Raw genomic sequence first — 27,337 nt, forward strand, 5'->3', positions numbered from 1 at the left:
CCCCCCCCCAGGCACTGGAAGGGGCTCTAAGGTCTCCCCGGAGCTTCCCTTCTCCAGGCTGAACCCTCCAGCTCTCCCAGCCGTGGTAGAAGCTGAGCTCGCTGACCCACTCAGCACCGATGACGTGAGGAATGTGGGATTTTGCTAGTGCAAATGTTAGAGTGTCACGGTGTGAAACGTGTGGCCAGAGAAATGGGAACCTTCCTGTGCCCAGTCTAGGGATACAGACCCCATGGAACCGTTGTTACAGCCAAGGCTCATTCTCTGCTGGGAAGGGCAAATGTTGCATGCATAAAACCAGCTTCCTTTTTTTAGTGTTGGAAAGTTATGACCTTGTCCAAATAACCTTGCCCCTCCTGGTATTCATGGTTAGATTCCTTCTGTGGACAGCGTGGCCAGCAGGTCGAGGGAGGGGATTCTGCCCCTGTACTCTGCTCTGGTGAGACCCCACCTGGAGTGCTGCGTCCAGCTGTGGAGCCCTCAACATCAGAAGGATATTGACCACTTGGAGCGAGTCCAGAGGAGGCCACGAAGATGCTCCGAGGGCTGGAGCACCTCTGCTATGATGAAAGGCTGCGAGAACTGGGCTTGTTCAGCCTGGAGAAGAGGAGGCTCCGAGGAGACCTCATTGCAGCTTTCCAGTACCTGAAGGGGCTACAAGGGTGCTGGGAGAGGACTTTTTACAAGAGCCTGTAGTGATAGGACAAGGGGTAATGGGTATAAATTGAAAGCGGGGAGGTTTAGATTAGACATCAGGAAGAAATTCTTCACGGAGAGGGTGGTGAGGCACTGGGACAGGTTGCCCAGAGAAGCTGTGGATGCCCCATCCCTGGAAGTGTCCAAGGCCAGGCTGGATGAGGCTCTGAGCAACCTGGTCTAGTGGAAGGTGTCCCTGCCCATGGCAGGGGGGTTGGAACTAGATGATCTTTAAGGTCCCTTCCAACCCAAACCGTTCTATGATTCTGCACTTCAGTTTCTCTGGGGCAGAGAGGATTGGAGCTGGGGGAGGGGACAGCCAGCAACCAGGCTTTCTGTGCCTGTTGTGCAGCTGCGGGTGGATCCGAGGTGTGCCCTGGCAAGAGGCGGACGTCGGTGGCACAGCACTAAGCTGCTCCGCTGGTGTAGTAACGGTGAGTGGAAAACAGCAGCGGTAGCCAGGGAGTGTAGGCTTAGAGGTGATCAGCGTTAGGATGAGCCGAATCATCGGTGTTCGCAGCGTTGTGCTGGTGGGCACAGGGAGGGCCAAAATAGGGCTGTTGTACGCCTGGTACACCTCATACAACCCTTTGAGAAGGTTCCAGTAATGAGGTTCTGCTTTTGAACTCCCCAGCTGAACTGTTTTCCTAGATTTCCGTCTGCTGAAACCCCGGTGGGTTGCTGGACATGCCTGCTGTGGCTGCCCAGGATTGCAGCAGTGCTGCAGGACGTCTGTCTGGGTCATCGGAGGAGGCAAAGGACTGGGGCTGGAGCTGTTTTCCAAGGCCAGGGAGAGCACTGTTTGTGGGGGTGGCTGGTGGCTCTTACCAGTAGGAACCTGTTGATCTGTACGTCTGTCTTCCCAGGAGCCTCTGCGTGGAATCCCGTTGCAGATGTGACCTCCACGCAGGCGGTTTGGGGGTGCTTGGGCAGAAGGTCAAGTGCTTTTCTGTGGTACGTGCAATCAGCTGCTCCCTGGCCGTGGCCAGTGACGTGACCCTGCGTGGCTCCAATGCCAGGCAGGCAGACGTCAGCTCCCCGGCGCGCTAGCCCGTTGGCATATTTACACTGCGGTGGCTGCAGAACATGAATAAATACTCTGTGCTGCAATCCAAGTTAATCTGTATCTATTGCAGTGATTACTTAAGAGATTTTCGGTGTGCTCGTGCGAGGGCGCCGCAGATTCCCCGTGGCAGGTCGCTAGCTTGAGTTCTGCGCCGTTGGTGCTGGGTTAGTCGTTTACGGCCTGGAAGCAGTTGCTGGAATGACTGAGCCTTCTCCATCTCTCTGAAATGGGCTGTAGCAATGCTGCCGCCTGGCACGTTTTTCTAGGTGCTTTACCTCTTTGCTGGGGTGTCTGAGTAGTGTACCAGGCGGTAACGGTGTTTGCTCATGTCGGTGTGACCGGGCAGGTGAGGAGAACATGTGCTGAAGCCTCGGTCGCTCCAGAGTTCGGCGTGTCCACGGACATTGCGGATGAAAGTGGAGTCACACTGAAGTGTCTCGGACTGTCACCTCGAAAAAAGGTGTGTTCAGGAAAGGGGGCGATGCCTGGCAGCGAACCGGTAGCGAGTAGGTCGCGTGTCACGGCGTCTTGAATTGTCCTGTGGCCTGCCAGGGTGCCGACTTGGGTGGGAGACTCTTACGGCTGCAGCTTACCCTTGGATGAGGACGTGCCAACTGGCTGCAGTGGGCTCGTTGAGGTCGTATCACAGTGATGGTCTGCTTTATCTGTCAGAGGATGCCCCAGCGTTTTCCATCTTTGGCTACCCTTAGCCTTTCCCGTGAGAGGTGGATATGCATAAAATGAAGTTCTCAGCTTGGAAGGCAGAAAACGAAACTCCTCAGGAGCATCGCTGGCAAGGAGAGGAAGGAAGCAGTTTGTTTTGATCGCGTTCGGTCATGGGAGCGCAGGGCTTGCCTGGAGGAGGAGCAGCTGAGCGTTGGTACTGTTTAAAGTCGATGACACCCCGGACTTGGCGGGGTGGTGTGCAGGATGGGTATCTGCGAGGCCGGGAAGGGGAATCTCGGAAAGTGACTCTCAGTGGGAAACCGAGAGGTGATGTGTTTGTGGGGGTCGGGCGTTTGCAGTCTGTTCGTTTGCCTTCCTTTCTGCCTTCCCCGGGCATTCAACCTCTTATCTGGAAACTTCCAGTGTTTTATTTGACAGAGCTCTGGAATTTTTTTCTTTCTTTTGCAGTATCTTACTGCTTTATAGCCTGGGCCTTCGCTTGTCACCATTTCTGCTCTTTCTCCGTCTCAAACTAACCTCTAATTTGGTCATTTTCTTCATAATATGTGGAATGTGGTTTGTGCTGGAATACTTTAAGAATTCCCTGTGAGTGTATTCCACATAATAGTACTCCCTGCACCGCCAACTGGCGGGTGAGATGAGTTAGTTCACTCTTTGCCCTTGCATTAACTGCTTTTCACAAACACTGGAGTTGGTGTAGCCCTTTGCACCAAGGGGTCTCCAGGCCCTGTCGAAGGATGTGCATCCCCTTCCTTCTTGGTCTTGTCTTTTTGTTTGAAAGGCTGGGGCGAGGGAAGACAAGGTTGCTTGGATGAAGATGAACAGTGCTGTGGGAAAACAACAACAGGTCTGGAAATCTGTGGTTACTGCTCTTCTAAAAACCTTGAATCGTGACTGGGAATGTTGCCAGGAGGAGAAGTTCCTTACTGTTGGGTTGTTAGCCTCCTGCGTCGCACGCCTTGGCCTAAGCTGGTGCTCCAGAAGAGCCCCGGGCCGCGCTCAAGCCATGAGTGTCCTATGGACGATGCCGTTAGGCGGCTTGCGTGCGGTTAACCTTTCCTGGAGATTCCGGGGTAGCTTCTAGTGTGAGTTTGGGCCCCTCTGTGCTAGTTGGCCTTGATACTGGGAATGTCTCAGGGTGCTTTAACTCGTGTGAGTAAACCCTTAACGTCTGGGGTCCGAGTGGAATGCTCTGTCCAGTAAACCTTTAGGATAGCCACAGAAAAAGAGAAGATCTCAAAACCTAAATGATGCTTACTATGGAGTCTACTTTTATTTTTTGGTGGCGACCCCTAACGAATCTTTCTGAAATCCGGAGGGTTCCTCGTGTCTCTGACAGTCGGGGTTTATAACTGTAGTCTGTAGCACTTTCTGGCTCAAGTAAAACTATTGTGCTTTCTGGTTTAGTTGAATTGTTGGTAATTTTGGAAGCAAACGCCTGTCTGGTCAGCATTAGACCAGTGCCGCTTCAGAAGCGGGACCGCATCGACGGGGTGGTTCGCCGATCCCAGGGGCACAAAGGGCTGTCTAGAAGCAGCGTCAAGAAGAGAATAGTGCAGACACCGTGCTGCCTTTGTAAATCACGTGGTGTATCCGTATTTTTAACAGTGCTCTTTTACCTCCCTGCAGACCTGGTATCTCGGAGGACGTGTTACCAGTAGATTTGTCGGGGAAAGGGCCTGAGTAACAGACTGTGCTGTACCTTTTTGCCGGGTGCAGGCCTTGTGTGTGAGGCAGAAACACCGTGGGACATGTCATGAAAATGGTTTTGATTGTTTTTTGTGTGTGTGTTTTAGGGACACTGAGGATCTTCAATAACCATGAGTAACCCTTTCGCACGGATTGTGGAGCCACTGGACCCTCACCAGCCTCAGAAGAACTTCTTTAATCTGAGCAAATTGGAAGATGCGAGATACGGTAAGTTGAGGACGTAAGGAAAGCGTTTCGTTAACGTGGATGAAGAGAACCTGAAGAGACATTGCCACACTGGCTGATACTTGGTCTCTGGGGAGAACTATCAATTCAAAAGATGCTTCTTGGAAAAAAGGGTTTTAGCAAATCTTAGTTCTGGAAACTCAGAACTACAGAAATACTGGTGAGATCGCAGTGTTGTTTTCTCAGCGTGCTGTGCACGCAGCAGTCTTGTTCCTTCTTGAGTGGACGAGGAGGGCTGGGCAGAACTGAGAGCGCAAGCTTTCCCATATACCGCTGTGCTGCTGTGAAAGGCGGGAAAGGACCTGACACTGATAGGACTGAACCATCTGGAAAGGTGGCTTTAAAGTGCTTTAAAAGGTGTAGTGGCTAGAACATCCTATCTGAGGAGGCTTTTTCTTTAGTTCCTCTGACACTACCCGAATATACTCAGGCATCTTCTGTGTGGCACTGGTAAAAATCCTACAATCCATGCCTCAGCAAGCAAGTACCTATAGCTTACAGCTCTGTTGGGTGTTTTTCCCCTTTCAAAGAGGGTAAAGGTGGTTAAGGGGAACTCAGGAAGCAGGAGGAGGAACATGTTCTCTGAAGATCAGCAGTTCCATTGCAGGCTCAGATAGTTTGTAAGTGAGAAATTAATTAATGTTGGACTTGGTGTGTGGAGAGCAGAGATGAATGTTAAGAAAGAGACAAATACGTGTATGGTGTTACCAGTTGATCCATTCCAGGATTCCAGCAGTGATAAAATCCAGATTCTTTAAAGAAAAAAAGGATGCAGTTCTCACTTAGCAGCAGAAAAATGGGAATAACTTGGCAACAGAAGATAATAAGTCTACTGAAAGAATTGAATGGAACACGTCAGTTAGCCCTGACCTCCTGACAAATCTGGAAGCTGGAAAAGGGTGTCTGATAATTTGAGGTTTGCAGGGACAGTACTCAAGGACTCATCTGTCCCGGGTGTGGAACTCTGGGCTTGACCTGATGTGAAAACTGAATTTGTTTCTTGCCTCTTACCCATGCAGCACGCCTGCCGTTTTCCATTCGAGTCCTCTTGGAAGCGGCGATCCGTAACTGTGATGAGTTCCTGGTGAAGAGGGCAGACGTTGAGAATATTCTCAACTGGAAAGTGGTGCAACATAAGAATGTCGAAGTGCCATTTAAGCCAGCAAGAGTTATTCTGCAAGACTTCACGTGAGTCTGATGCTCTCCAGAGCTGGGAAGAGGGGCTCTGGGAAGTGCAGCAGTGCTCGGCTTGGGCTGGGGGGGTGAGCTGAGGGGAAGAATAGCAATGAAGTGTTCGAAAAGACCTTTTTCGGCTTTCCTGCATGTCGTGCTGCAGAAAGCATTAAATGGAGTGCTTTCTGGGATGGAAATATGAAACTCTTCAAAAACAGAAGGGAAGAAATGGGATGGATGAATTGCATCCAAATGACAGAATTCAGAGGTTTTATCGATGTTGTTGGTGGGGGATGGGGGTAGTGTCTTCCCCTTCCGGGGGCTCTTGATTTCCACTTTCTACCCTTTCCAATTTTCCTTTATAACCCACATAAGTATTATTTTTTCTTCTACTCAGTATTATTCCACATATATTTTTATATTTTTAAAGACTTCTCTGCTATTGGAAAAATGAATGTCTACTTTTTCCCAGCGATGTGAAAAAAATAACAGACCGAGAACTGGGCCTTGTTATTGCAGCATGGTTAGTCCCCGTCCGTCAGCACATAACAGCCCTGCTAGTGATGGAAGATGGATGTTCAGGTGGACCAGCAGCTTCTAATTGCTTTTAATACAGCGTTTGACTTGCAGGTCCATGGTGCCCTGTCCTCTGCCTTTGTAAGGGAGTTTAGTTAGTCCACGGTAAGCCCCACGCTGCTAGGCTGCCCGTTGATGGCACTTCTCAGAACAGTAATGTGTCTCAGCTGTCTTGCCTTCTGTGTTGCGTTTTCCCAAAGCTTGGCCAGGTGCTGGAGACCCAGCACAGCTCGGCTCCTAAAGACGTGAGGGAAAAACCAGCAAAGCCTCGATTCAAAAAAATATTTTTTTTACCTGCTGGCTGTTGACATTTTAAAAAGCTGGAGCAGAGAGAAAGCCAAACTTTCAAGCAAACACCGTTCCCTTTGCTGCTGCACTTCTTTCTTGCTCCCTACTCTCCACTATGTTTTAAGTTTTCCTGCCAGTCTGCGGAGCAGCTGCATGCATGAAAAACGAGCTCTTGAGTGGGAGCTTTTGGAAAAGGTAGTTTTGGCAACTTTCCAGAAGCCATACAACAACTACATTCACGCGTCCTGCATTAGAATTATTAGATTTCCTAGACCTGATCATTCTGTAATTATCCTAAGACTGTATGTGGATGTTGTGTCTGTTCCTTTTCAATGGTATAACATTTGTAAGCTGGCAAACTCCTCTGCTCCCTTCCTTCAGCCCCTGCCCTCTCCCAAGTGCATTTAGTCAGCATAACATAGCATTTGCTGTGTTCCTTGGAATATGCATCTCCTGGGCCAACAAATTGCTTCAAACTGCCGAGCAACATCAGTTAATCGTGTCAAGGTTAGATGATGTGGACTGTTAACTTTGTTTATTTTTGCAAGCCCTCAGGATTTTCAAGGTAAAATTGTGTGGGAATTACAAGGCCTTTTCTCTTCTTGCATTGTTTCTGGTATACTTTAAAATCCTAACAGCTTCCTTAGAGTTGAAAACACAAACCCTCACTGCTTTGAGCTGCTCTTGCAGAAACGCAGTGGGTTACTGAATGATGCCGGATCCTTACGAGCACCTCTCAGACAGCTGGTTTTGTCCCAGCAGCCAGCAGAATCAGACAGGCTGATACGCAGGAGGGTTTTCCAAGCTGGTGGAAAAAGGCCATGGTGGTGCATACCTCCGTGGAAGCTGAAAACGTATGTGCGGGGAAGCCCCAGAAGCTTTGTCTCAATACAGAAATGTGCATATCTGTTAGTTAAGATGGGTGTCAAAGTGCCAGAACCTTGTTTGCTCGTGACTAAACTGGGGGAGGAAGTGGAGGACGGAGGAAAGACTTCTGTGCATTGCTTTGACCCTCGGTACAGTTTACCTACCTCACATAGGAACAAAGACTTAATTTGGGGATGTAAAAATCGTTTTGGATGAATGAGACATACAGACACAGAGGAAGAAGGCCTGTTAGGTTTTTCTGAGTCACTTGGAGTTCCAGGGCTTGCAGGACTGTCACCAGATGTGTGAGAAGGCAGAAATAGGAACGTTGGCCCGAAACCTGAGAAGGTGCAGTTTGAACGGCATTTGTGACGCGGGCCCTGTTGTCAGTGCAGAGTTTGTTAGCGAAGACGAAGGGGTACACCTTATTCCTGCCTTTCGTGTTTGTGCCGTCATCTGCTGAGGCGCGAAAATCCGCTTGAGAAGACGCAGTTTTTCTGCAGAGGTGTCTCGCAGGCATGCCCTTTGTAATTTAAGAAATGCGGTGCCCTGCGCTGCCAGTTTCACCTGACGCGTGGGAGGTACCACGGAGAAGATTCTCCTCTGCTTTGCAAAACCTCGAAGAGATGACCCTTGCCTTAAAATCTGCTAAATAAACAAAGAGTAGCAGAAAAGAGACTGTTGTTTTCCCCCTTGCCCTTCTTCTTCTAACAGACAGGGAGGAGAGAGAGGAACGAAGCAAAAGAAGAGAAACCAGTTCAAGGTCCCAAAGGAATGCTGCCTGGGGCTGTGTCTCTGGACTCCCAGTCAAGCATGTTCAACTGCTGCTGTTACTCGATGTGTTTTGGGTTTAGCTTTTCATCCATATAGTGATATAGACACAGTTCTCTCCCTTCCGCTCTCCTGACTTGGTCTGCCCAAGGGTACTGTCTGTGCCGTACAGTAACGATCCCAAGAGTCAGGGTGAGGCTATGGTTTGTGTTGTGTGGGACAGTGGGTGTCTGTTCTGCCTCTCAGGGTCGTGTTTGTTTTGTCGTTTTTTTTCTTGTACTCATTGTTTCACCTTGCCTGTTTCTCTTCTGTTTCAGTGGGGTACCTGCTGTGGTTGACTTTGCCGCCATGCGCGATGCGGTGAAGAAGCTTGGGGGGGACCCTGAAAAAATCAATCCCATCTGTCCTGCGGATCTAGTGATAGATCACTCCATCCAGGTTGATTTTAACAGGCGGTAAGGACGCAGAAGAGCCCATCCTCCCTGATGGCGGTAACTAACCTGGGTTCGGTTACTGACGATAACGGCTGTTCCATTGGCGATGTTCTTAGCGTTTGGACTGCAGCATCCTAGACCCCAAGAAGTGTTTAAGTCAGACTTCTATACCAGTTGCTGTGAATTACTTGGGGGAATTTTATTTTTCTGCGGTGCGTGTCTCGGCGTCACAAGGTTGGGCTCAATGTTAATAGAAACAGGCTCAGTCCAGACCTGTGGCGATCGTAATGTTCCATAACAATACTGCATTATTATTAGTTGTGCAGAAGTAGCTTTTTTCCACGTGTGCTTTTTTGAGTCCGTAGGGCTTTTTGGAAAGGGCAAGCGAGAATGTCTCCTTTCTTCCTATTTCCATAAGAATAGACCTGAGCTGCTCTAACCCAGCCCCGAGGAGCTGTTTGCTAGGTCAGTGCCTCTGTGCAGAACAGCACAGGACACCGATTAACACGTCCCCTGTAAGTACAGGAAAGGAACATGATGCTGGTCAGCCCTGCAGAGGGACAGTCACTCACTAGCACGTACTAGACCCACAGAGAGATAAGACCTCTGCCTGGGGATCCTTCTAGTTTCCATGGTATCTAAACATGGGCCTACTGAACGGCTTTTCCGAACAGATCCTGCAATTACATGTTCTCATTGGTTTCCTTCCACCTTCCAAACTCCCAAAGTCTTTCTGTCTGCAGTTAACCTTACCCCTTAAAATACTCTATTTATTGTCCTCTGGAGGAGATGGTTTTGAAACGGTCTACTTAAGTTATAGCATTGTGAAGAAGAAAATTCCTGGAAGGTGGAAATTAAGGAACACAGAACACTTTCTCAGTGCCAATATTTAGAGGCTTCTTTAGAATAAAAAATATATTGTGAAGCCTGCTTCATGAAAAAATGTTCTGGACGGTTTTTAGATACAACTTTTTCCTACGTTTTTAAACTGTAGACTAGGAAGGAAACAAATTCTTACTGATGCCATTTCATAGTTGGCGATGGAGAAAAAGGGCCAGAAAACTTTCACTGGTGTAACTGTTGAAAATCAACTCCCCTTGACTTTTTTTTCCTAGAGATGCTGCATCTGTTTTTAATCTTAGCACTAAGGAGTTTAGAAGGAGACGCAAAATTAGAAGTAGTAATGTATTACTGATCTCTGGGGTAATGGCTGATCTAGCACTAATCTATTAAACTGGAAACCTAACCTTTTTTTCTTAATTTGCATTAAAAGATATTTGGGAAACAGAGTATTTGTGAACAAGATACAATTTCATCTTTACCGTAGGACAAAACCAACTATCATGATTCTTTTCCTGTATTAATTTAATAACATTAATATTATCAGTAGCATCTGGGACTTCATTCAGATAATTTTTTGCTGCTGATAATTTTTTGTCACAGCCTTATTTTATTTCAATTAGGCTTGTGTATGTATGGAGAGAACACTGGCCAGCCCTACACTTCATTTCTTCCAAACACCTCGGGCCCGAGTTAGGCAGCTGATTCAAATGAAGTTTGTACGCCCTGTCTGCTTCGAAACACAGGCTTCAGGCAGCATTGTGTCATCAGTGACAACCTCTTTTTAGCTCAAGTTGCAGGGTGCTTGTGTTCCACTTCCCTTTACTGCTCTGCTGATGGCTTCTGATGTAGGTGTTGGAAATTCCACGTTGCTCTAACATGTACTGTAGCTTCTCCCAAGCTCCACGTTTTAGGCCTGCCCCATATGTAATATGCAGATTAGCACTGACATTTGAACCAGGCCAGGTATTATCTCTTAAGATTTCTTAAATACTTTTCTTTGGTTGCCTGCAGTTCAGAGCTTTAGTGAGGCTGCCAAGGTGAGATCGATCAGCATTAACATTAGCCAGTAATTCTTCTCTCCTTTCAGCCCTTGGGTGTGCCTGACCAGACGTAAATTTCAGGTGGACACTTTTGGTTCTGACAGCTGATTATTTTCGCTTGCAGATCAGACAGCTTGCAAAAAAATCAGGACCTGGAATTTGAGAGGAACAAAGAAAGGTTTGAATTCTTAAAGGTATTGAAATAATTAATCCTATTTGCATGGAGAAAAGTGCAGTGAAGTTGTTCCAGTCCTCATGTGCACTGAAAATTTTTTATTCCGCTTTCTTCTCTTTCAGTGGGGCTCTCAGGCTTTTAAAAACATGAGGATTATTCCGCCGGGCTCTGGGATCATCCACCAAGTGAACTTGGAGTACTTGGCAAGAGTGGTGATGGATCAGGATGGGTACTACTATCCAGACAGTGTGGTGGGCACTGACTCGCACACCACCATGATAGACGGCTTGGGCGTGCTTGGCTGGGGTATGTGCAGTAGCATGTCCTGAACAGTCCGTTGGCTGAGCTGTGTTTCACACTCTGGCGAGTCCCACCCCGTCACTCGCTCACCCCTCCTGCCAGCAGGATGGGGGAAGAGAATTGGAAGGGCAGATGCCAGGAGAAACTCAGGGCTTGAGACAAAGACAGTTGAGGAAGTGAAGGGGGAGGGGGGAAAAAAGGAATTGGAAGCAAGTGATACGATCAGTCGCCACTTCCCAGCACAGCAAAGCCTAGCCAGACCCTGGGCAAACGGCTACTTCGGAAAGGTTCCCTCCGCCCCCAGTTTTAGTGCTGAGCATGACGTTGTGTGGCATGGAATAGCTGTTTGTTCGGTTCGGGTCAGCTCTCCTGGCTGTGTCCCCTCCCAGGGTCTTGCCCACCCCGGCTTACTTGTGGGGCAGAGTGAGAAACGGAAGAGGCCTTGGCAGCGTGCAAGCACTGCTCAGCAGTAGCTAAAACACGGTGCGTGATCCGTGCTGGTCTGGTCACGAATCTAAACCACAGCACTGTATGGGCTGCTGCAAGGGGAAGTTCTCTCCATGCCAGCCAGACACAGCACGTGGACTACCCCAAATTCACGGAACCTGATAAGGTTTCTTACAGTTAATTAAGATTTTGTAACTAAGCTCCTTGTTCTGATAACAGGCTCAGATGATCTCTGGTGCCTGTGGTGTTGGTTTGTTTGGTTTTGGTTGTTTTTCTTTCGTACGTTTTCTGTTCCGCATTTAAAGCACAAGGAAAATACTTAGTAAGACTTCAGAAAGCATCTCAGTCATTTGGGAAGGCAGGGGAGTTGGAGCACCACTGGACATCCGTTTGTTCCTTAGCTGCTTTCCAAGTGTTGCCTTATCAGCAGGTACTGCAAATGCTGTCTTAGATTGAAGACGCTGGCAGTTGGATCTGAGGGAGTTAAATATGGCCCGACAGGCAGTTGTGAAAAACAGCACAATGACTTGTGTTCCCATACCAGTAGCCTGCAGCGTGCTTGTTACAGAAATAAACACAGGTAGTCCCTTTTTTGCTTTTGGTGGCAAAGTGCAGCCTCTCAACTGTTGACTAAGTCAGTAGGTGTACGGTGAGAGTGTTTGCAACCATCCGCACCCGGTAGCAAGAGCTTCAGCTGAGCTTTTTACCTTCCTCGTAGGGTGATAGGAGCCCTGTGGAAATAGATACCCTGCAGCGACAGAAGACTCGTGTGTTTTTAAACAGCATTTGGTAGTTGTCACAAAGCTGCTTGTCACGTTCCGAGTACCACACGTGACAGAAGTAGGACATGGTGTTGTTTCCGTCCCACCTGTATTACTGTAGCCATATTGGTTGATTGAGACTTCCTACCAAGGGTGAAGAATTCCCGCTGGCTTGGAATACAGATGTAAACAAGTTCACTTTGTGTAAAACCCTGACATCCTTGTGATAAGAGGTGTCTGTCTTAATCTGTGTTTGGATGGAGCCACCATTAGGTGATGCCACTACACCCATAGCTGCTTGGAGGAGTGTGTCTGTAAACTGCGCCTCGATTTTCTCCAGAATTTGAAAAGTACAGCAGGGCACAGTCCATACCATACGGGCTCAAAGCGCTCGCTCTTGGATGCAGTGTTTCCTGCCCGTGGCTGGTAATGCTGCGCTTGCTTTGTGCCCGTCACTCGTGTCTACTAACTTGGCCGTTGGTAACCGATTTGAACACCTAGTGAAAGGAGTCACCTGATTGCCACACAATTATCTTGTTAATTGACATAGGTGTGCCAAGTCGCACTTAATAAATCGGAACTCAGCTTTCAGAACCAATGTTGGATTAAGTGAGAAAAAGGCCAGGAGTAGCGGTTTGGCATACGTAAGCAACTATTACAGGCAATTTTTTGTAACTCGGTGTTAAGCTAAACAAAAGGTAGAAGGAGGTTGAAAGTGGAAGGTAGATGTGAGAGGGACATTCTACAGACAAGAGGTTATAAAATTGCTGGCTAATGCCTAGTGAACGTCACGCAATTTTTAGATACCAGTGGACATCTTGATATTTTACCGTATTAAGTTAGCAAACCAAAGTACTCGTGTGAGTTGCACTCCTCTGATACTGAAGGTGTGCTTACACGAGGCTCCCACCTGCACAGCCCCAAGCCCTGTTGAAACAGTGAAAGGGAGATACTTTTGTCCTAACAAGTAACTTTTCTGTTAGTATTCTTTAGAACAGCCTATACCCTTGACTCTAATCTTTCCTGACTTGACAATAACCTAAGTTTTCATTTGGTGACCAGTAGTCATGTCTGCACGCACTGAACTCGCAGCTCTCCGTGTTCTGTGCCAAGGCAGTCGTTCTTTGTGCCTTGCGTGCCTATTAAACGCAACTTCTGCATCTGCTGTTGTTAATGCCAAGTGTCCTCAGAGTACGTTACTTAGATTTACCTAATGTCCTATCTAATGGCCGAGGAACAAGGGTGAAGGTGTGAAATGGAAAGAAACAAAAGTCCAACCTTGCAGAAACAGAAGTAGGATGAGGAGAAGGCTAAAACGCCTGGCTGTCGGCCTTCTGTCCCCTTTCACACCTTAAATCGAGTGTTCCTCCGTCGGTTGCGCTTCACGGATTCACCTGCGACCCGTTCCTGCCTCTCTGAGTAGTTGGACTGAACGCTGCCGTTGCGTGCAGGTGTCGGTGGCATTGAAGCAGAAGCAGTGATGCTGGGCCAGCCGATCAGCATGGTGCTTCCTGAGGTGGTCGGCTACAGGCTGCTTGGAAACCCCCAGCCACTGGTCACATCCACGGACATCGTGCTCACCATTACCAAGGTAACGAACAAGCCCGCTGTTTTGCCGTTACTGCTGGAAGCTCTGCATGTTCTGTGGGACGCAGCCACTGTACTGCATGCTTAGGAGCCCTGCCTGTGCTTCCATGCAGTAATTTTGGGCTTCTTTTAAGCTTTGTCGCTCTGCGTGGGTTGGAATCAGCTGCCCAAAGACAGTTGCAGCTTTTCCAGGCAAATGTATTTCCCAGAAGCCAGACAAAAGAGAGCAGTGAGCCGCTATCTCATGGCCTGTTCAAATCCTCATGTGCAGACCTGCTTCGGAACAACACAAAGTCAAAAGAAACACAATGACTTTCTTTTTTGAAGTTCCCACTTAAGGCAATGTAAAACCTCAAAATAGACAGGCAGTGCTGCAGTCTGATTTTGGTGATCTGCAGGTGTTTGGCTCGTATGTTCATAACATGTTACTCACTCTGTGGGTTGTGGCTGAATTAAGCGTGTTGCTGGGTCAGCACTAATGCTGGAGGTCAGAAATCTGGTACACGTTTGGCATGGGATGCTGTCTCTGCAGAGAACCTCCAGATGGGGAAAGCCAACATCTGTTAATGAGTTCATCCAGATGTTCAGTGTGTTCAGTCATGTACAGTTTGATTTGTGTACTTGTGCAGTAGCTGTTCCTGTTTCCCATATCTTCCTGGGTTTGCGGGCTACAGACGTTGTTCTCTCCTTACAACTTCATGCTGAGAAAAACACAGTTGTTCTGAGATGGACAGCACTTTAAAAGAGGGGAAGAGCAAATTTAGAAGGAATTCCTCCCTGTGTTGTACCTTACTATTGAAACTTTACATCCGTGTCCTCACCTTCATGACTCAGTTTACTTCCTGGCTTCAGATGGCTGTAGAAACCTTTTCCAAAGGTTTCTCTGAAGTTGAAAGCTGGACTTCATAACGTGCCTGCTCAGGTGGTGTGGCAGCTAGCAGTGACACAGGCATTGTGTTTTCGTAACAGCACCTTCGCCAAGTTGGAGTCGTGGGGAAATTTGTGGAGTTTTTTGGTCCGGGTGTAGCCCAGCTGTCAATTGCTGACCGAGCCACCATTGCCAACATGTGTCCGGAGTACGGAGCGACAAGTGCCTACTTCCCGGTGGATGATATTAGCATTGGGTACCTGATACAAACTGGTGAGTGTAAGAAGAGACCGTGAGCTAAAGGTGTAACTGAAAGCAAGGAATCCGGGTTGTTACGGCGTAGTCAGCAGTGGGGTTGAACCAGGTGGAGCCTTCTGAGATTGAGTGCTTTTTTATCCGTACGTGCTTATTCAGGCTGTTTCTTGATCTTAAGGTCCACATTTAGGAAGGGCAGAGTATTAGACTATTTCTCAGCTAACTGTCTCCTTAGCCCTGCCTGAACGTAAACTTGTCCGGATGACAGAAGCAGGAACCTAAGTTCGTGTTCTGCAAGAGCCACAAAGTCTGCTCAATTGCTTCGCCCCCAGTACGTGTGCTGAGGGGGTCTTGTAACGCCGCGTACGGTGTGGCCAGTGAAACAGCCTGTTACACGTTTCTGTTCTTTCTGTCACATGGTAGCTCCTTGGTTTCATTCACGCTTTGGTTTTGCCATGCCTGCCTCTCACCTTAGGCCGTGATAAAGAGAAAGTTATGTGCATGAAAAAGTACCTTGAGGCCGTGGGAATGCTAAGGGATTTCAAGAACTCCTCGCAGGATCCGGACTTCACACAGGTGAGGAACCACTGTTTTCTGCCCCTTGCTTTGTGCCCTGCCTGTTTCAATGTGACAGTTGACTGGTTCTCACAGAAACTAAGAAATAAGTCAAGGGACTCCGTACCCTTTGGCTTGCTCCACACAGCTCTCTTAACCTACGGCCCAGTGGAATGAGTCGGCTGGCTCTCTGGGTGTGGAAACTTGGGTACAGGTATAGGTTGGCTCTACACTGAGTGTAGATTCCGCAGTTTGATCCATGTCGTTTTGAGGAGTCCGGTCCAGACTCAACTGCGGCAATGAAGATAGTGTCGGTGTTGTCTCTGCAAGCCTTGTGCAAGTTTTACTCCACTTGGAAGCTGTGTGGTAACTGCAGACCACACGAGCCGTTTTCTGCGCGAGAAAACCAAGATGCTACTCTGTCTCCAAAAAACTCACCAGCATTCCTGGTTTCCTCTACAGTAAGATTTGCATGATTATTCAAAAACCTTAGTAAATATGGAAAGATGTAGCACACTATAAAAACAAAGTTGAAACATGGGTGAGGAACAGGAAAATAAGATAACCTCCGCTTCGTGATGGAACGTTTTCCCCCAGGCCAGGATGAGTAGTCTGCGTGGGTCGGTGCCAGGACCAGCGTGTGTGCACGTCCTTGTTTTCTGAAGAGGGCCCTGCTGCTAGCAGGGAAAGGACATAGTTCACAAAATCAGCTGGGTTGTTTGGGTGCTTTAGTCACACATGGGGCTTCCAGTAACTGGGGTGCTTTTGGGAGCCATACCTGGGAGCTGGCAGGGTCTGAACGTAGAACCGTTGCCTTTCTTCTGATCTTTCCCTTCTCGTGTGCCTTTCATTTCTGCAAACAAACACAACGATGCGCGTGCTTAGCCGTGGCTCAGCAGCAGAGAGCGAGCATACCTGGGCCTGGACTGTCGTCAGCTTGCCGTGCAGTGCTGGACCGCGCTCTGTTCCTCTTCCTAAACAGGTTGTTGAGTTGGATCTCCGTACTGTCGTGCCTTGCTGCAGTGGACCAAAAAGACCTCAGGACAAAGTTGCTGTGTCAGATATGAAGAAGGACTTTGAGGCTTGTCTGGGAGCCAAGGTGGGGACTAGGAACGTTTGGGCGTACAAACTAATGCATGCTTCCAAAAGTTGTCTGCTGTTCAGGAACTGCATTCTGGGGTAAGCTTGTGTGTTTGCCTGTGGAAACATAAATGAGGATGTCTGCAGTTCAGAAGATGACATCAACAGCGGGCTGTTTAAAATGGAGGTGAAAGTGTTCTCACACCTGAAGTAGCCGTCGTTCTGATTTTAGATCAGCCTCAGCCCGAACGTGGTTTCGACATACACTAGGGATTGCGTTGTTAGCGGAGGGGGCCAAGCAGCTGCTGTGCGGAGCTGTGTTCACTGCCCAGCTCTGCAGCTTCCCAAGCAGGTGGTGCCTTGAGCTCCACAACAGCTTTTTGCATTCAGTACGGAATCTGTTCGGCAGATCACAACTGCTTGTGTCTCCCTGACTGACGTTGGTGGTGAAGACAGGGAGAAACAGACTTTGCTCTACGTCATCCAGTCAAAAATGGTCATTGCAAGAAGCACAAGATTTTAGTTTGAATTAATATGCCTAGACACTTAAGTTTCCAAAACCAGTTTGAATCCTTATGCGACACAGTAACCACGCTTGTTAAAGGCAGTACAGAATTCTAGTGATATAACTCAAGAAACGTAAACTACAGCAATTCCCAGTAATTCTTGCTTAGTTACACGTTCCAAACTCCATTAAATGACCTTATGCTTTCAGATTTCTAATTTTTTCTAATTTTCTAAATTCTAAGCGTAATTTTTCATTGTGCGAACAGTGCCTTTTTTTCAAACTGTCAGGCTTTTGTCTCTCAAGTCAGCTCTTACTGTAAGTTTGAGCTGTTTGATATTCATGGCTTAAAAATCCTGTGTGTTGTAGCTAAACTCTCAGGACTAGGTTATGTGACAAGAATGTATGTGGCCAGGAGTCTGGAGCGTATGGGAGCCCATCCCTGGAAGTGTCCAAGGCCAGGCTGGATGAGGCTTGGAGCACCGTGGGCTATGGAAGGTGTCCCTGCCCATGGCAGGGGGTTTGGAACTGGATGGGCTTTAAGGTCCCTTCCAACCCAAACCATTCCATGATTCTATGATTCTAAGAAGCATCTGAGCAATCTGAAGAAGGATATATTCATGCAGGAAGAAAACACAAACACATCTTGTTGCAAACGCTGCCTCTCTGACCAGTAAGCAGGGAATAGGATAGACCCCAGAAAAAGAGTTCTTGTCTGCCACTTCGGGCCTTCACCACCAGACCTAGAAGTGCAAGCACAGGTGTGACTGACAGATGCTTCTCATTCACGAAACTCCCAGTTCATACTAATTTCCAGTCAAAATATTTATATTGACCACATCGTTCTCATTCGTGCTTTCTTCTCTTACAGCAAGGATTCAAAGGATTCCAAATTTCCCCAGACCGACACAACAGCATAGTCAAATTTAATTTTGAGGGCTGTGACTTCGAGCTTGCTCATGGTTCCGTGGTGATTGCTGCCATCACAAGCTGTACAAACACCAGTAACCCCTCAGTTATGTTGGGAGCAGGTAAGTTTATTTGCTTAATGTGTTGTAGTTTCCCTGTGGCCCTGTCTGTGCGTCCTAAAGACAGACACAACGCTGGCACAATTCTACGTGCGCAGTGCTGGCTTTGTCATTTGGAGTACACGGACCGAGCTTAGTCCGTGAGGGTAGCCGAAGGGGTTCTGGAAATGGTAGGTAGAAATGTGGGTTGAAGAAAATGTATTTTTCCTGCACTGTCTTCTCCACAGTGCACGCTGGAACCGAATTAACCAGCACCTCTGCCATCTGTTCACGTGCACAGAAGCTGCGAAGCTGCTCTGACCTTCGTCAGCCTGCAGAAGAGTGAGAGTGAAGAATGATCTCTGGGTTTAAGTCGGAAGGTGCTCCGATCTAGCAGGAGCGTACAAAACACACGCGTAGCTAGAGGTGTATGGAGTTGTTGCAGCAAGAGTCCGAGGGCCAGTGGCGGCCGAGAAGGAAGACTGTGTTCTCAGGGACTTGAGAGCCTTGCCACTTAGGTCTGAATGGCATCCAGGAAGTGGTCAGAGGTGGGCTTTGTGTCCCTCGCTTTCTTGCTAATCACTCAGGTACCATAAAAGTTGGTCTGAGTTGGTTGTGTTCTGTTTCAGGTCGGGGTGGTCCGCTTTTGACCTGGTTAGTCTGGGCAGAAAATGTCTCATTCCCAACCTGTTATTCTGGCAACAAAATGTGAATGAAGAGTCAGCTCTAAAGGTTCAGTCTGTGCTAGCCCAGTTTATCCCTCTTTCCCAGATTCTTGGCTACGTGCTCGTATTTCCTTCTCTCCTGCGCAGATGTACAGGTAGACGTTGCCTGTCGGTGTACGGTCATCCTGCAGCCGGGCTTCCTAGTCTGTCAGCCTGTCCGTAGGGCGCGGGCTTCTTTTCTACAGAGGTTGGAGGGGATGTGCAGGGGGTAATGCAAGGGCCCCTGACTAGAGAGGGTTGCTTGCGTGTTGGAGTCATGTCATCTGTCTCCTTTGGGTGCGGTGCTGGGAAGATCTTGGCTTGTGGGCAGTCTCTGACCTGTTGTGGTATTTGTCCCCTGTTCTTGGGAAAGTGTCTTTCTCTGGCTACTGTGCAGGACTGGCAGCTTGCCCCCTTCCCGGGTACAAAAGGACTTTTAGTTCCTAGCAACAGGGACAAAGTCTGTCATAAAAAGTCTGTTGTTGCCCAGAGAAGCTGTGGATGCCCCATCCCTGGAAGTGTCCAAGGCCAGGCTGGATGAGGCTTTGAGCAACCTGGTCTAGTGGAAGGTGTCCCTGCCCGTGGCAGGGGGGTTGGAACTGGATGGTCTTTAAGGTCCCTTCCAACCCAAACCATTCTGTGATTCTGTGATAAACCAGGATGTGGGGTGGAAGGGGAAGCAGAGGAGAGACCTGCTCGATTTCTCATGCCTCTGAGAGGAACAGAATTGAACAAAGTCTTCCAATTCACTTGCCCTTGGCAGGACAGCCAATCCCACATACTTCTTTCCTCAGGTCCATCCTGATTATGATCACAGAAACTGAGCTGTGTTCTTTCTGCCAGGGATCAGGCAGACCCTTTGCTCTGTCCCATTCCCTTAGTTCTCAGTGGGTGTACCCCTCGGTTGTGCCGACTGCTCAGGATATCGTTGCCACTTTTTTGACCCTCTCTGTCGCACCGAGGATGCCGATCTTCCAGCGTGCTTGGCTCCACAGCTCTGTGGGTTTACAGTGCAGAATGCTCTGCAGAGGAAGCAAAGCTGGCCTTTGGAACGCGTTCACCACTCCTTAGTGCACAGGAAGAGTGTAGTCCTCAGGATCTCAGCATGTGGGCTGGGATTGAGTGGGTGCTCTTACCTTTGCTGCCTTTCCATGCAGCAGCGCTTACGCTTTGACCTCAGTAAGGGGGGAAAAAGTAATTCTGCCAGTCTCTGGTAACTATACACCACGATGTAGAGAACCTCTGAGATACCACAAGAAACACGGTAATTTGGCTTTCAGAGTAGGGTTTGAAATGAAAGTGGATAAAACCTACGGTGCTCCCACGCTAAGTAATGTAGTTGAAAGAAGCGGAATGTGAGTAGCTGTTTCCAGCTGCCGCTGCACTGGATGATGTGCAGGGGCTGTGTGTCTCGGAACAGGGAGTAGCCTTGACAGCCGACCCTGACTACGCTGTTGGATTAAAGCTGCTCAGCAACTTCGGTTCTGGCGTTTCCTTGCTGGTTTTTACAGTTTGACGTTGCACTGTTTGTTTTCAGAACGGGTGTTGGCAGGAAAACACCAGACGCCGCTTTCAAGGGGGCTGTCAGGCTTTCAGGTCCTAGGATGATCATTTGTTCGTAGTCGCCTTCTCGGAAGCATTGAAGAGCTCCAGTTTGTCCACAGCTTCCTCTGGCAGCTGAGGAGCCTCAGCAGTTTCAGGAATAGGACTGCTCTTTTCAGTTCACCTATACCTTTAAGCCCCCCGTTTGTTGGTGTGGGCCTTTTCACACCGCATTTCAAGGTCTCCAGGCCACGTCTGACAGCTGCTGAGCAGCTGGCAAGGACAAAACAGTTCGTCTTCCTGTTGGAGATCATGTTGGATCGCAGCAGAGCTGATGTGTGTTTTCTCATCTCGGTGGATGTGTGAGGCAGGGAGGCGTGGGAATGTGAAGTTTGCATAGCTGCTGCTGCTTTTACGTCCATCCTGGGAAAGGGCGGGAGGGGGCTTGTCTGAACATTCATCTGCGTATGGACCGTCCATTTAAGGGGAAGGAATCCAGGATAAATACGTTTCTGCTAACACTGCACTAAACCATCTCTGTGTTACGAACTGGTGAGTGGTGAAACGGCACTGCTGCAACAAGCTGGGGGTGGTGAGATAGCTTGTTTGTGGCGAGGGCAGGAGCTGGGGCTATCGTGGTCATCTGGTCGTTATTTCAGCACCAGACCGCTGTAAGTGGGAACGGAACGGTTCTGCACTGCCTTCTTCTGCGAGATGCTCTCTTGCCAATAGCGCTGTGGGCTTTGAACGTCTGCCTGTGGGCGCTGTGTGAGTGCAGCGGGTTGGAAGCAGCTCTCCGGTGGCGCACAAGTTGCAGGCTGGATCTGCAGTTCCACAGAACGTTTGGGCTCTAGCCGGTTATTCTGGGGTTAGCGCGGTGGGCTCACGGTAGCCGTTCGTTGCTGGAAATGCAGCCTTTTCTGTTCTCCCAGTTATTTAACGGTACTTCTGTTAACCTGTTCGTCCTCCAAACTGACCCACTTCCAGGAAAAACCGCAACTATCCTTTGCATTTTTCAGGATTGCTTGCTAAGAAAGCTGTTGAAGCTGGTTTGGCAGTGAAGCCCTACATTAAAACTAGCCTGTCCCCAGGAAGCGGGGTTGTCACTTACTATCTGAGGGAGAGTGGAGTTATGAGTTACCTTTCCCAATTAGGGTAAGAGTGCTTTTCTTACTGTTGCCCTCGGGCGGGCTACCCGAAAGCACCGACAGCAAGCGACGCGGCAGAGTAACCGTTTCTCCTTACAGCTGGAAAGACACGGCGGGTGCCTCCGGCGCGGCCCTGCGGGAGTTGAGGCGCTGCTGTTGTGCTGGCTTTGTGCCAGCGAGGGAGAAGGCCTGTTGCCTGCTGTAGCTTCTGGAAGACGCATGTTCTTAAGCAGGAAATTGGGTTATTTTTCAAGGCTGATGGTTTTAAAAGAGCGTAAATGACGCTCCGCTGTTGTTCATCTTGCTCGATAACACGTTTCCCAGATCTTCCTTCGGTGTGCACGGGCAGTCGCTGCCATGGTAACAGTTGAGCAGTCTCAAAACTGCTGTTTTCGGCAGCATTTCATCTGATAGAACAGTCCACCTTCTGAAAGTAACCCTGGCCAACGGCTAGAGGTTCAACGCCTTGCTGTGGGAAGAGCTTTTTGTTCACTGGTGATTTCTGTGCCCTGTCTAGGTTTGACGTGGTGGGTTACGGCTGCATGACCTGTATTGGCAACAGCGGGCCCCTTCCGGAGTCTGTCGTGGAGGCCATTACGCAGGTAGGCAGTGTTTCCCGCACAGTTCCTGAGGTGCTGCATGCTGTTCTGAGCCGTGTTCTGCCGCGCCCTGTCTCTTCTCAGCGGCGTGCCATGTGAATTCAGCGTTCTCTTTCCCGTGGGAAGTGCTTTGGGGTTGGTGGGAAGGAGGCAGTTCTGTGGCTGTCCAGGCGTTGACGGCGCAGCACGGCGCAGCTCTGCAGGCCTGCGGGTTGTGTGGAGTCTGCAAGCTACCGGTGTCTCCAATTCTGTCTTACAGGGAGACCTCGTAGCGGTGGGTGTGCTGTCTGGGAACCGGAATTTTGAAGGGCGTGTCCATCCCAACACCCGCGCTAACTACCTAGCCTCCCCCCCACTGGTAATAGCCTATGCCATTGCAGGGACTATCCGGATCGACTTCGAGAAAGAGCCTTTGGGTAAGATGGTGTCAGGATACTTCTTTTCACAGCTTATAAACTAAACTGGGTGGAATTAAGCTCTTCAGAAACATTTGTCTAGGGAGATGCTTCAAATGGCAGAGTACCTCTGGGAGAGCAAGGAGGCGTCTGTGTGATGGAGAAAGGGGAAGCCAGGCCTGACCAGAATGCTAATTCCACGGGGGCTGCTTTTTGATTACACCCGCGTGGCAGTCTCATGAGCAGCCTGACCTAGCAGACTTTCTTTGAGCAGGTAGTGCAGCTAGACAACCCTCAAAAATCCTTTCCAACCTAAATTGTTGTATAAATTATTCCAAAAGGCCGTTGTAAATGACAAAAGGCGGCATACAGGCATCATGAAGCGTTTGAGGCCCTCTGTTGTCAGACCCGATCTATGGCACTTGTAGGTGAAACCAGCTGTGTCTCGTCACTGTTGAGAAGGAACACGTAGCTGAAGAACACCATGACAAACTTTTTCTTTCTTTCTTAATGGAAAATTCATGCAACAAACATAAAAATATTCTTTTCCACAGGAATAAATGCTTCAGGGAAGAAGATTTTCCTGAAAGATATCTGGCCAACAAGGAATGAGATTCAGGCTGTTGAGCGTCAGTTTGTTATTCCTGGGATGTTCAAGGAGGTCTACCAAAAAATAGAGGTGAGCTAATCCCCTGGGTAGTGGTCTGATGGGTATCCTGTGCTATTCTGGAGATGTTAAATAAGCCGGTCTGGATAATGAAACAAAACTTTTCCTTCCTATTACTGTTGCTTCTGTTCTGACAAGTATTCAAATGAGGCTTTTTTAATGGCTTCTGGTTAACTAATTGTTTTTACAGACAATCGTGTCCTGAAAATTGCTCCTTAATGACCTTTTTAATGTAACATAGAGATGATGATGTGCGTCATCAGGCCAGTCTCAGGAAGCGAGATATTCCAGCCTCACAGATGTTTGGGGTTTTTTTTCAGCTGACATAAAAGTAATTTCTATTACTTAAAACCATTCACATCAGAAAAGAACCTGTACTTGATAATGTCTTCCTGGAAGCCTTTGTCAGGCGTTGAAAGAAAATATTCCGAAGGTTTACGTCTTAGGAAAGCTTCTTAAGATTACTGATAAATACACCTGAGAATTAGTGTCACCTGCGTGCATAATACAGGTCATTGTTGGAAAACTAGATGAGCAACTCTCCTTTTGTAATGAAGTGAGGGTTTTCCTAGCTGTTTTAATTGCTAGAAACATTAAAAAAAACTCTAAACATAATGCATATTGTCACAAGAATTTCCCACAGTGCTTTCAGAAATACAGAAGGCTCTTGCTGAAGTCAAATTTGTAATTTTACCTTGTAGTTTCACCTGAATTCAGAAGTCTTCCCTCTGTTTCTGAAAAGTTAGGAATCAGTGGGATGTTTTCGTGTGTTTTTCAGACAGTAAACGAATCTTGGAATGCCTTAGATGCTCCTTCAGATAAACTGTATACTTGGAACCCCAAGTCAACTTACATCAAGTCTCCGCCTTTCTTTGATGGCCTGGTACGTGCACGCTTTCTGCTTCAAGGTGCCTGGGAGCATCCATTGTGGCCTGTGGAGGCCTTGGTTCCCAAATGTTAGAATTACACGATTGTATTCATTTTAATACAACAGCACGGGTGACTCTGAAAATTGTAAGGATTCCCTGCAACTTTGGGGCTTTTGAAAAGTCTCCTTTTCCTTTTAAGCTGAAATACTTCTAAAGAGGCACAGATAGTGAGGGAAAAGGACGGGAAGCGGCACCCACAATTCTGCGTGCCTGCATTTTGCCCCAGTGTTCAGACTGCTGTTTCAGCCCCACGTAACGGGGAACGCACGCGGACGTCTGGGCACCCTGGGCGTTCACCTGCGTTCACGCGTGTGCCACAGGGAGCGTCAGCCACCGGTTTTGCATCGTCTGTTCTCTTCATGCATGAACTTGCTCCAAGTCAGCTAGGACATCACGTTATTCTCAAGAACGTAACCATTTTTCATAGGGTTGGGGTCTTTTTTCTTTCTTCTGACCTGTGTAAAAAGGGAGTCTTTACTTTGCAGTTTGCACTTTTGAGGGAGGTAAAGGAATTCTCTGTCACATCCTAATGATTTTGTTTGTGTTTATGATGGTTTAGACTTTGGCTCTTCAGACCCCAAAAACAATAGAAGATGCTTATGTCCTGTTGAGTTTTGGGGATTCTGTGACAACTGACCACATATCTCCAGCTGGGAATATAGCAAGAAATAGTCCTGCAGCCCGTTACTTGACCGGCAGAGGGTAAGCACCACGTCCTGTTCTTGTTACACACTGGGAAGAGGAACCAAGACACAGCTAGAGTAGCACGTTACAAGCACGCATACCTGCTGTCTGTTCATGTGTGCTTGTGCACCCCGATGAGGCCTGGAGCATACACAAGCAGTTCTTTCTCTGCTGTTTCAGCAGCTCTCGCAGCGTGTAAGGACTTCAGGCACAGAGCGCCCCACGCCTGTGACACTGGAGAGCTGAAGAGCTTTGTATGGAGAGAGGGGGAGAAAAAGAAAACTTTCCAGCTAATTTTGCAGTTAGTCACTTCATAAATAAGGGAAACAGGATTTGGCTCCCTGTTGAAGCAACCAGATCATGGTCCTTAATGCCAGAAATTGGTTCTACACTCACTGCTTCTAGCATGTGTAGCTGTTTTGCAGGTCTAGACTGTCGGGAGCTGCACAGCATCTGGAAGTTTAGGTTTCAGTGCAGCTGCAAAAACTGGCAAAGCTATTGTGGTTGGAGCCTAAACTGCTGTAAAATGTTGGTCTTTTTCCATAGCCAGCCTCTCTGTGTAGTACTGTGGGTTCAACTTCAGGCAGGACTGGGACTTGCTGAGTTGCCCTATTCAGTCTTCACAGATAATACAACACTTTTATTCTCTGGTTCAGCACTTCCTACAACTTCGGTGGTGTTTTGAGGAACAGCACTGACACTGTAAAAAGGTATTTTCACTAGACCTAATAATTCTGGAGAAGAAATTGATTAAAACAGTGTCATCTGCTGAAAACTAGCTGCTCTGGACTCTTTGGCCTTCTGCTGTCCGTCACCTTGAAACCTAAATAGTCCTGCACATGTTTCAAAACAGGTGATGTGTGTCACAGCTGCAATTCAAACGCAGTCCCATTTTCTGTCACGTCCCAGCACACTTTTTGTTCACTGGTGCTGTAGGCAGACTTCTACTTCTCAATTTTTTTTCCCCTTCCAGAAACATTAAAAGTAGGAGTATCAGCTAGCTGCATGCTGCTGCCATGATGGGAACCATGCGCATACCTGGCTCAGAAACACCACTTCATTACTTCCTTTTTTAAAGCACAGGGTGCTTCAATCTAAAAACACTTCCTCTGTTTTCTTTCCCCTTAATAGTTTGACTCCTCGAGAGTTCAATTCTTACGGCTCCCGCAGAGGGAATGATGCTGTCATGGCCAGAGGAACATTTGCAAACATTCGCTTGGTGAACAAGTTTATTGATAAACAGGGACCTCAGACGATCCATTTCCCTTCTGGGGAAACGGTAAGTGCTCACGCTGCTCTGAACGGAGGCTCGCTGACTGCAGGGGGGATTAGCGCTGGCTTTCCCTTCCAGCTCAGGTCACTTAGGTAAGTGCCTTTTAAGCAAAGCCAGTGAGGGGACAGGACCTGTACTGACCCGGGGAAGCAGGTCGCGCGTACCAACCTAACGTGATGCTGTCAGGCCTATCAGTGGAGAGCGTGACCACGGAGAAGTGGTAGTGGAAGGGGCAGGAAGCGGTGAGATAGGGTAAAAGCCACAAAGCACTGTGTGGTAAATACCCATAAAAGTGTGGCTTGGTGGGAAGTGTGGGCTTTGGCTATTCATGTGGGGACGCTTTTTCCTCGTTTCCCTGGAACTGTGCTTCCATCCCAAAAAACAGTATGAAGTGTTTGGCATTTTCACTGCAGCTGGACGTGTTTGATGCTGCAGAAAGATACAAGCAGGCTGGTCACCCTCTGATTGTGCTGGCTGGGAAGGAGTACGGAGCAGGAAGTTCCAGAGACTGGGCAGCTAAAGGACCATTCCTCTTGGTGAGTGACTGCGGTGAACTAGGAGGACAGTACGTAAAAGTGCGTTCACTTGGCAGGAAGACTCGCTTATGACCGACACCCGGGGTAGCTCATTCTCGCTTTTGGTAGCATGAGCTATTTTGAAACCTCAGCTGCCGCCAAGGGCCACAGTACTGTTGCAAAAGCCATTTAAATATTAATAGATCCTGCTCAGACTGGAAGCCTTGACTGATCTTCAGCTAGAAATCCACAAGGCTGTACCAGAAAGGCTGGTTTCTTCATTTCTGCTTCCCATAATCCAGTCAACCTTGGGTCTGCTTCCAGCCGCCTCCTTCAGCTCACTTAGCAGGGAAGGTAGAAAGTGTATGAGAAAAGTAGTACCACTGAAAATGAAATTTAGCGTGGCTTCACTACAGAGACTGCAGCTTTGCTTAGCTGTGAAATACCTGTTTCGTTGTCTGTCCTGTCCTGAACTGTTTTAACAGCCCAAACTCTGATTCGAGCTTTTTTGGTATGGAATTTGTGAAGGCAACAGCGTGGGTGTTACTAAACAAAGTTTTAGGGGAGTTGGTGTTTAAGATTACATACGTCTTAAGTTTTGTGGGTTTTTTCCCAGTGGTGATGCATCTTAATTGGGTTAATATGTAAAAATACAGAAGTTAATTGAACTGTGTGGTGGAGCTTGTGGTGTAGGAGCGCAACACTGAGTTAGCAGGAGGGAGGGAGGTGATTGGGGGTGCTCAGCGTAAGACGCTGGAGTAGTATGGAGGATTCCTGAGAAACCATACGTAACTTTCTGACCCTCAGACTTCTGTAAACGGTGTTTGAAAGGTAATGTGTGATGAAGTCATCCTGGACAGTCCGCCCTCAGACAGACCTGCAGACTCTGCCAGTAGCTGGTAAACAGAAGGGAGGGGACCGCACCGATGCTGACCTCCTTCCCGTAAGGACAGAAAGGCTGTGCT

The 27,337-nt window shown here is 48.2% G+C and overlaps 1 protein-coding gene across 1 annotated transcript in view; it reads left to right on the forward strand.

Moving 5' to 3' along the window:
* The first annotated feature begins 4,254 nt into the window (after nt 1–4,254).
* The window catches only part of ACO1 (aconitase 1, soluble), a 24,714-nt gene continuing 1,631 nt past the window's right edge, over nt 4,255–27,337 (forward strand). Inside the window, exons 1-18 of the mRNA XM_010152735.1 lie at nt 4,255–4,366; nt 5,404–5,572; nt 8,377–8,514; nt 10,501–10,570; nt 10,674–10,857; nt 13,511–13,650; nt 14,616–14,787; nt 15,245–15,345; nt 16,307–16,423; nt 17,781–17,940; nt 21,182–21,317; nt 21,828–21,912; nt 22,169–22,325; nt 22,859–22,983; nt 23,750–23,854; nt 24,460–24,602; nt 25,716–25,863; nt 26,271–26,393. Of these exons, the coding sequence (XP_010151037.1) occupies nt 4,270–4,366; nt 5,404–5,572; nt 8,377–8,514; nt 10,501–10,570; nt 10,674–10,857; nt 13,511–13,650; nt 14,616–14,787; nt 15,245–15,345; nt 16,307–16,423; nt 17,781–17,940; nt 21,182–21,317; nt 21,828–21,912; nt 22,169–22,325; nt 22,859–22,983; nt 23,750–23,854; nt 24,460–24,602; nt 25,716–25,863; nt 26,271–26,393 (2,370 nt within the window). The 5' untranslated portion in view covers nt 4,255–4,269. The remainder of the gene's footprint in view (nt 4,367–5,403; nt 5,573–8,376; nt 8,515–10,500; nt 10,571–10,673; nt 10,858–13,510; nt 13,651–14,615; nt 14,788–15,244; nt 15,346–16,306; nt 16,424–17,780; nt 17,941–21,181; nt 21,318–21,827; nt 21,913–22,168; nt 22,326–22,858; nt 22,984–23,749; nt 23,855–24,459; nt 24,603–25,715; nt 25,864–26,270; nt 26,394–27,337) is intronic.

Source organism: Eurypyga helias, unplaced genomic scaffold (assembly GCF_000690775.1).
Source record: "Eurypyga helias isolate BGI_N326 unplaced genomic scaffold, ASM69077v1 scaffold15155, whole genome shotgun sequence".
NCBI classification, from domain to species: Eukaryota; Metazoa; Chordata; class Aves; order Eurypygiformes; family Eurypygidae; genus Eurypyga; species Eurypyga helias.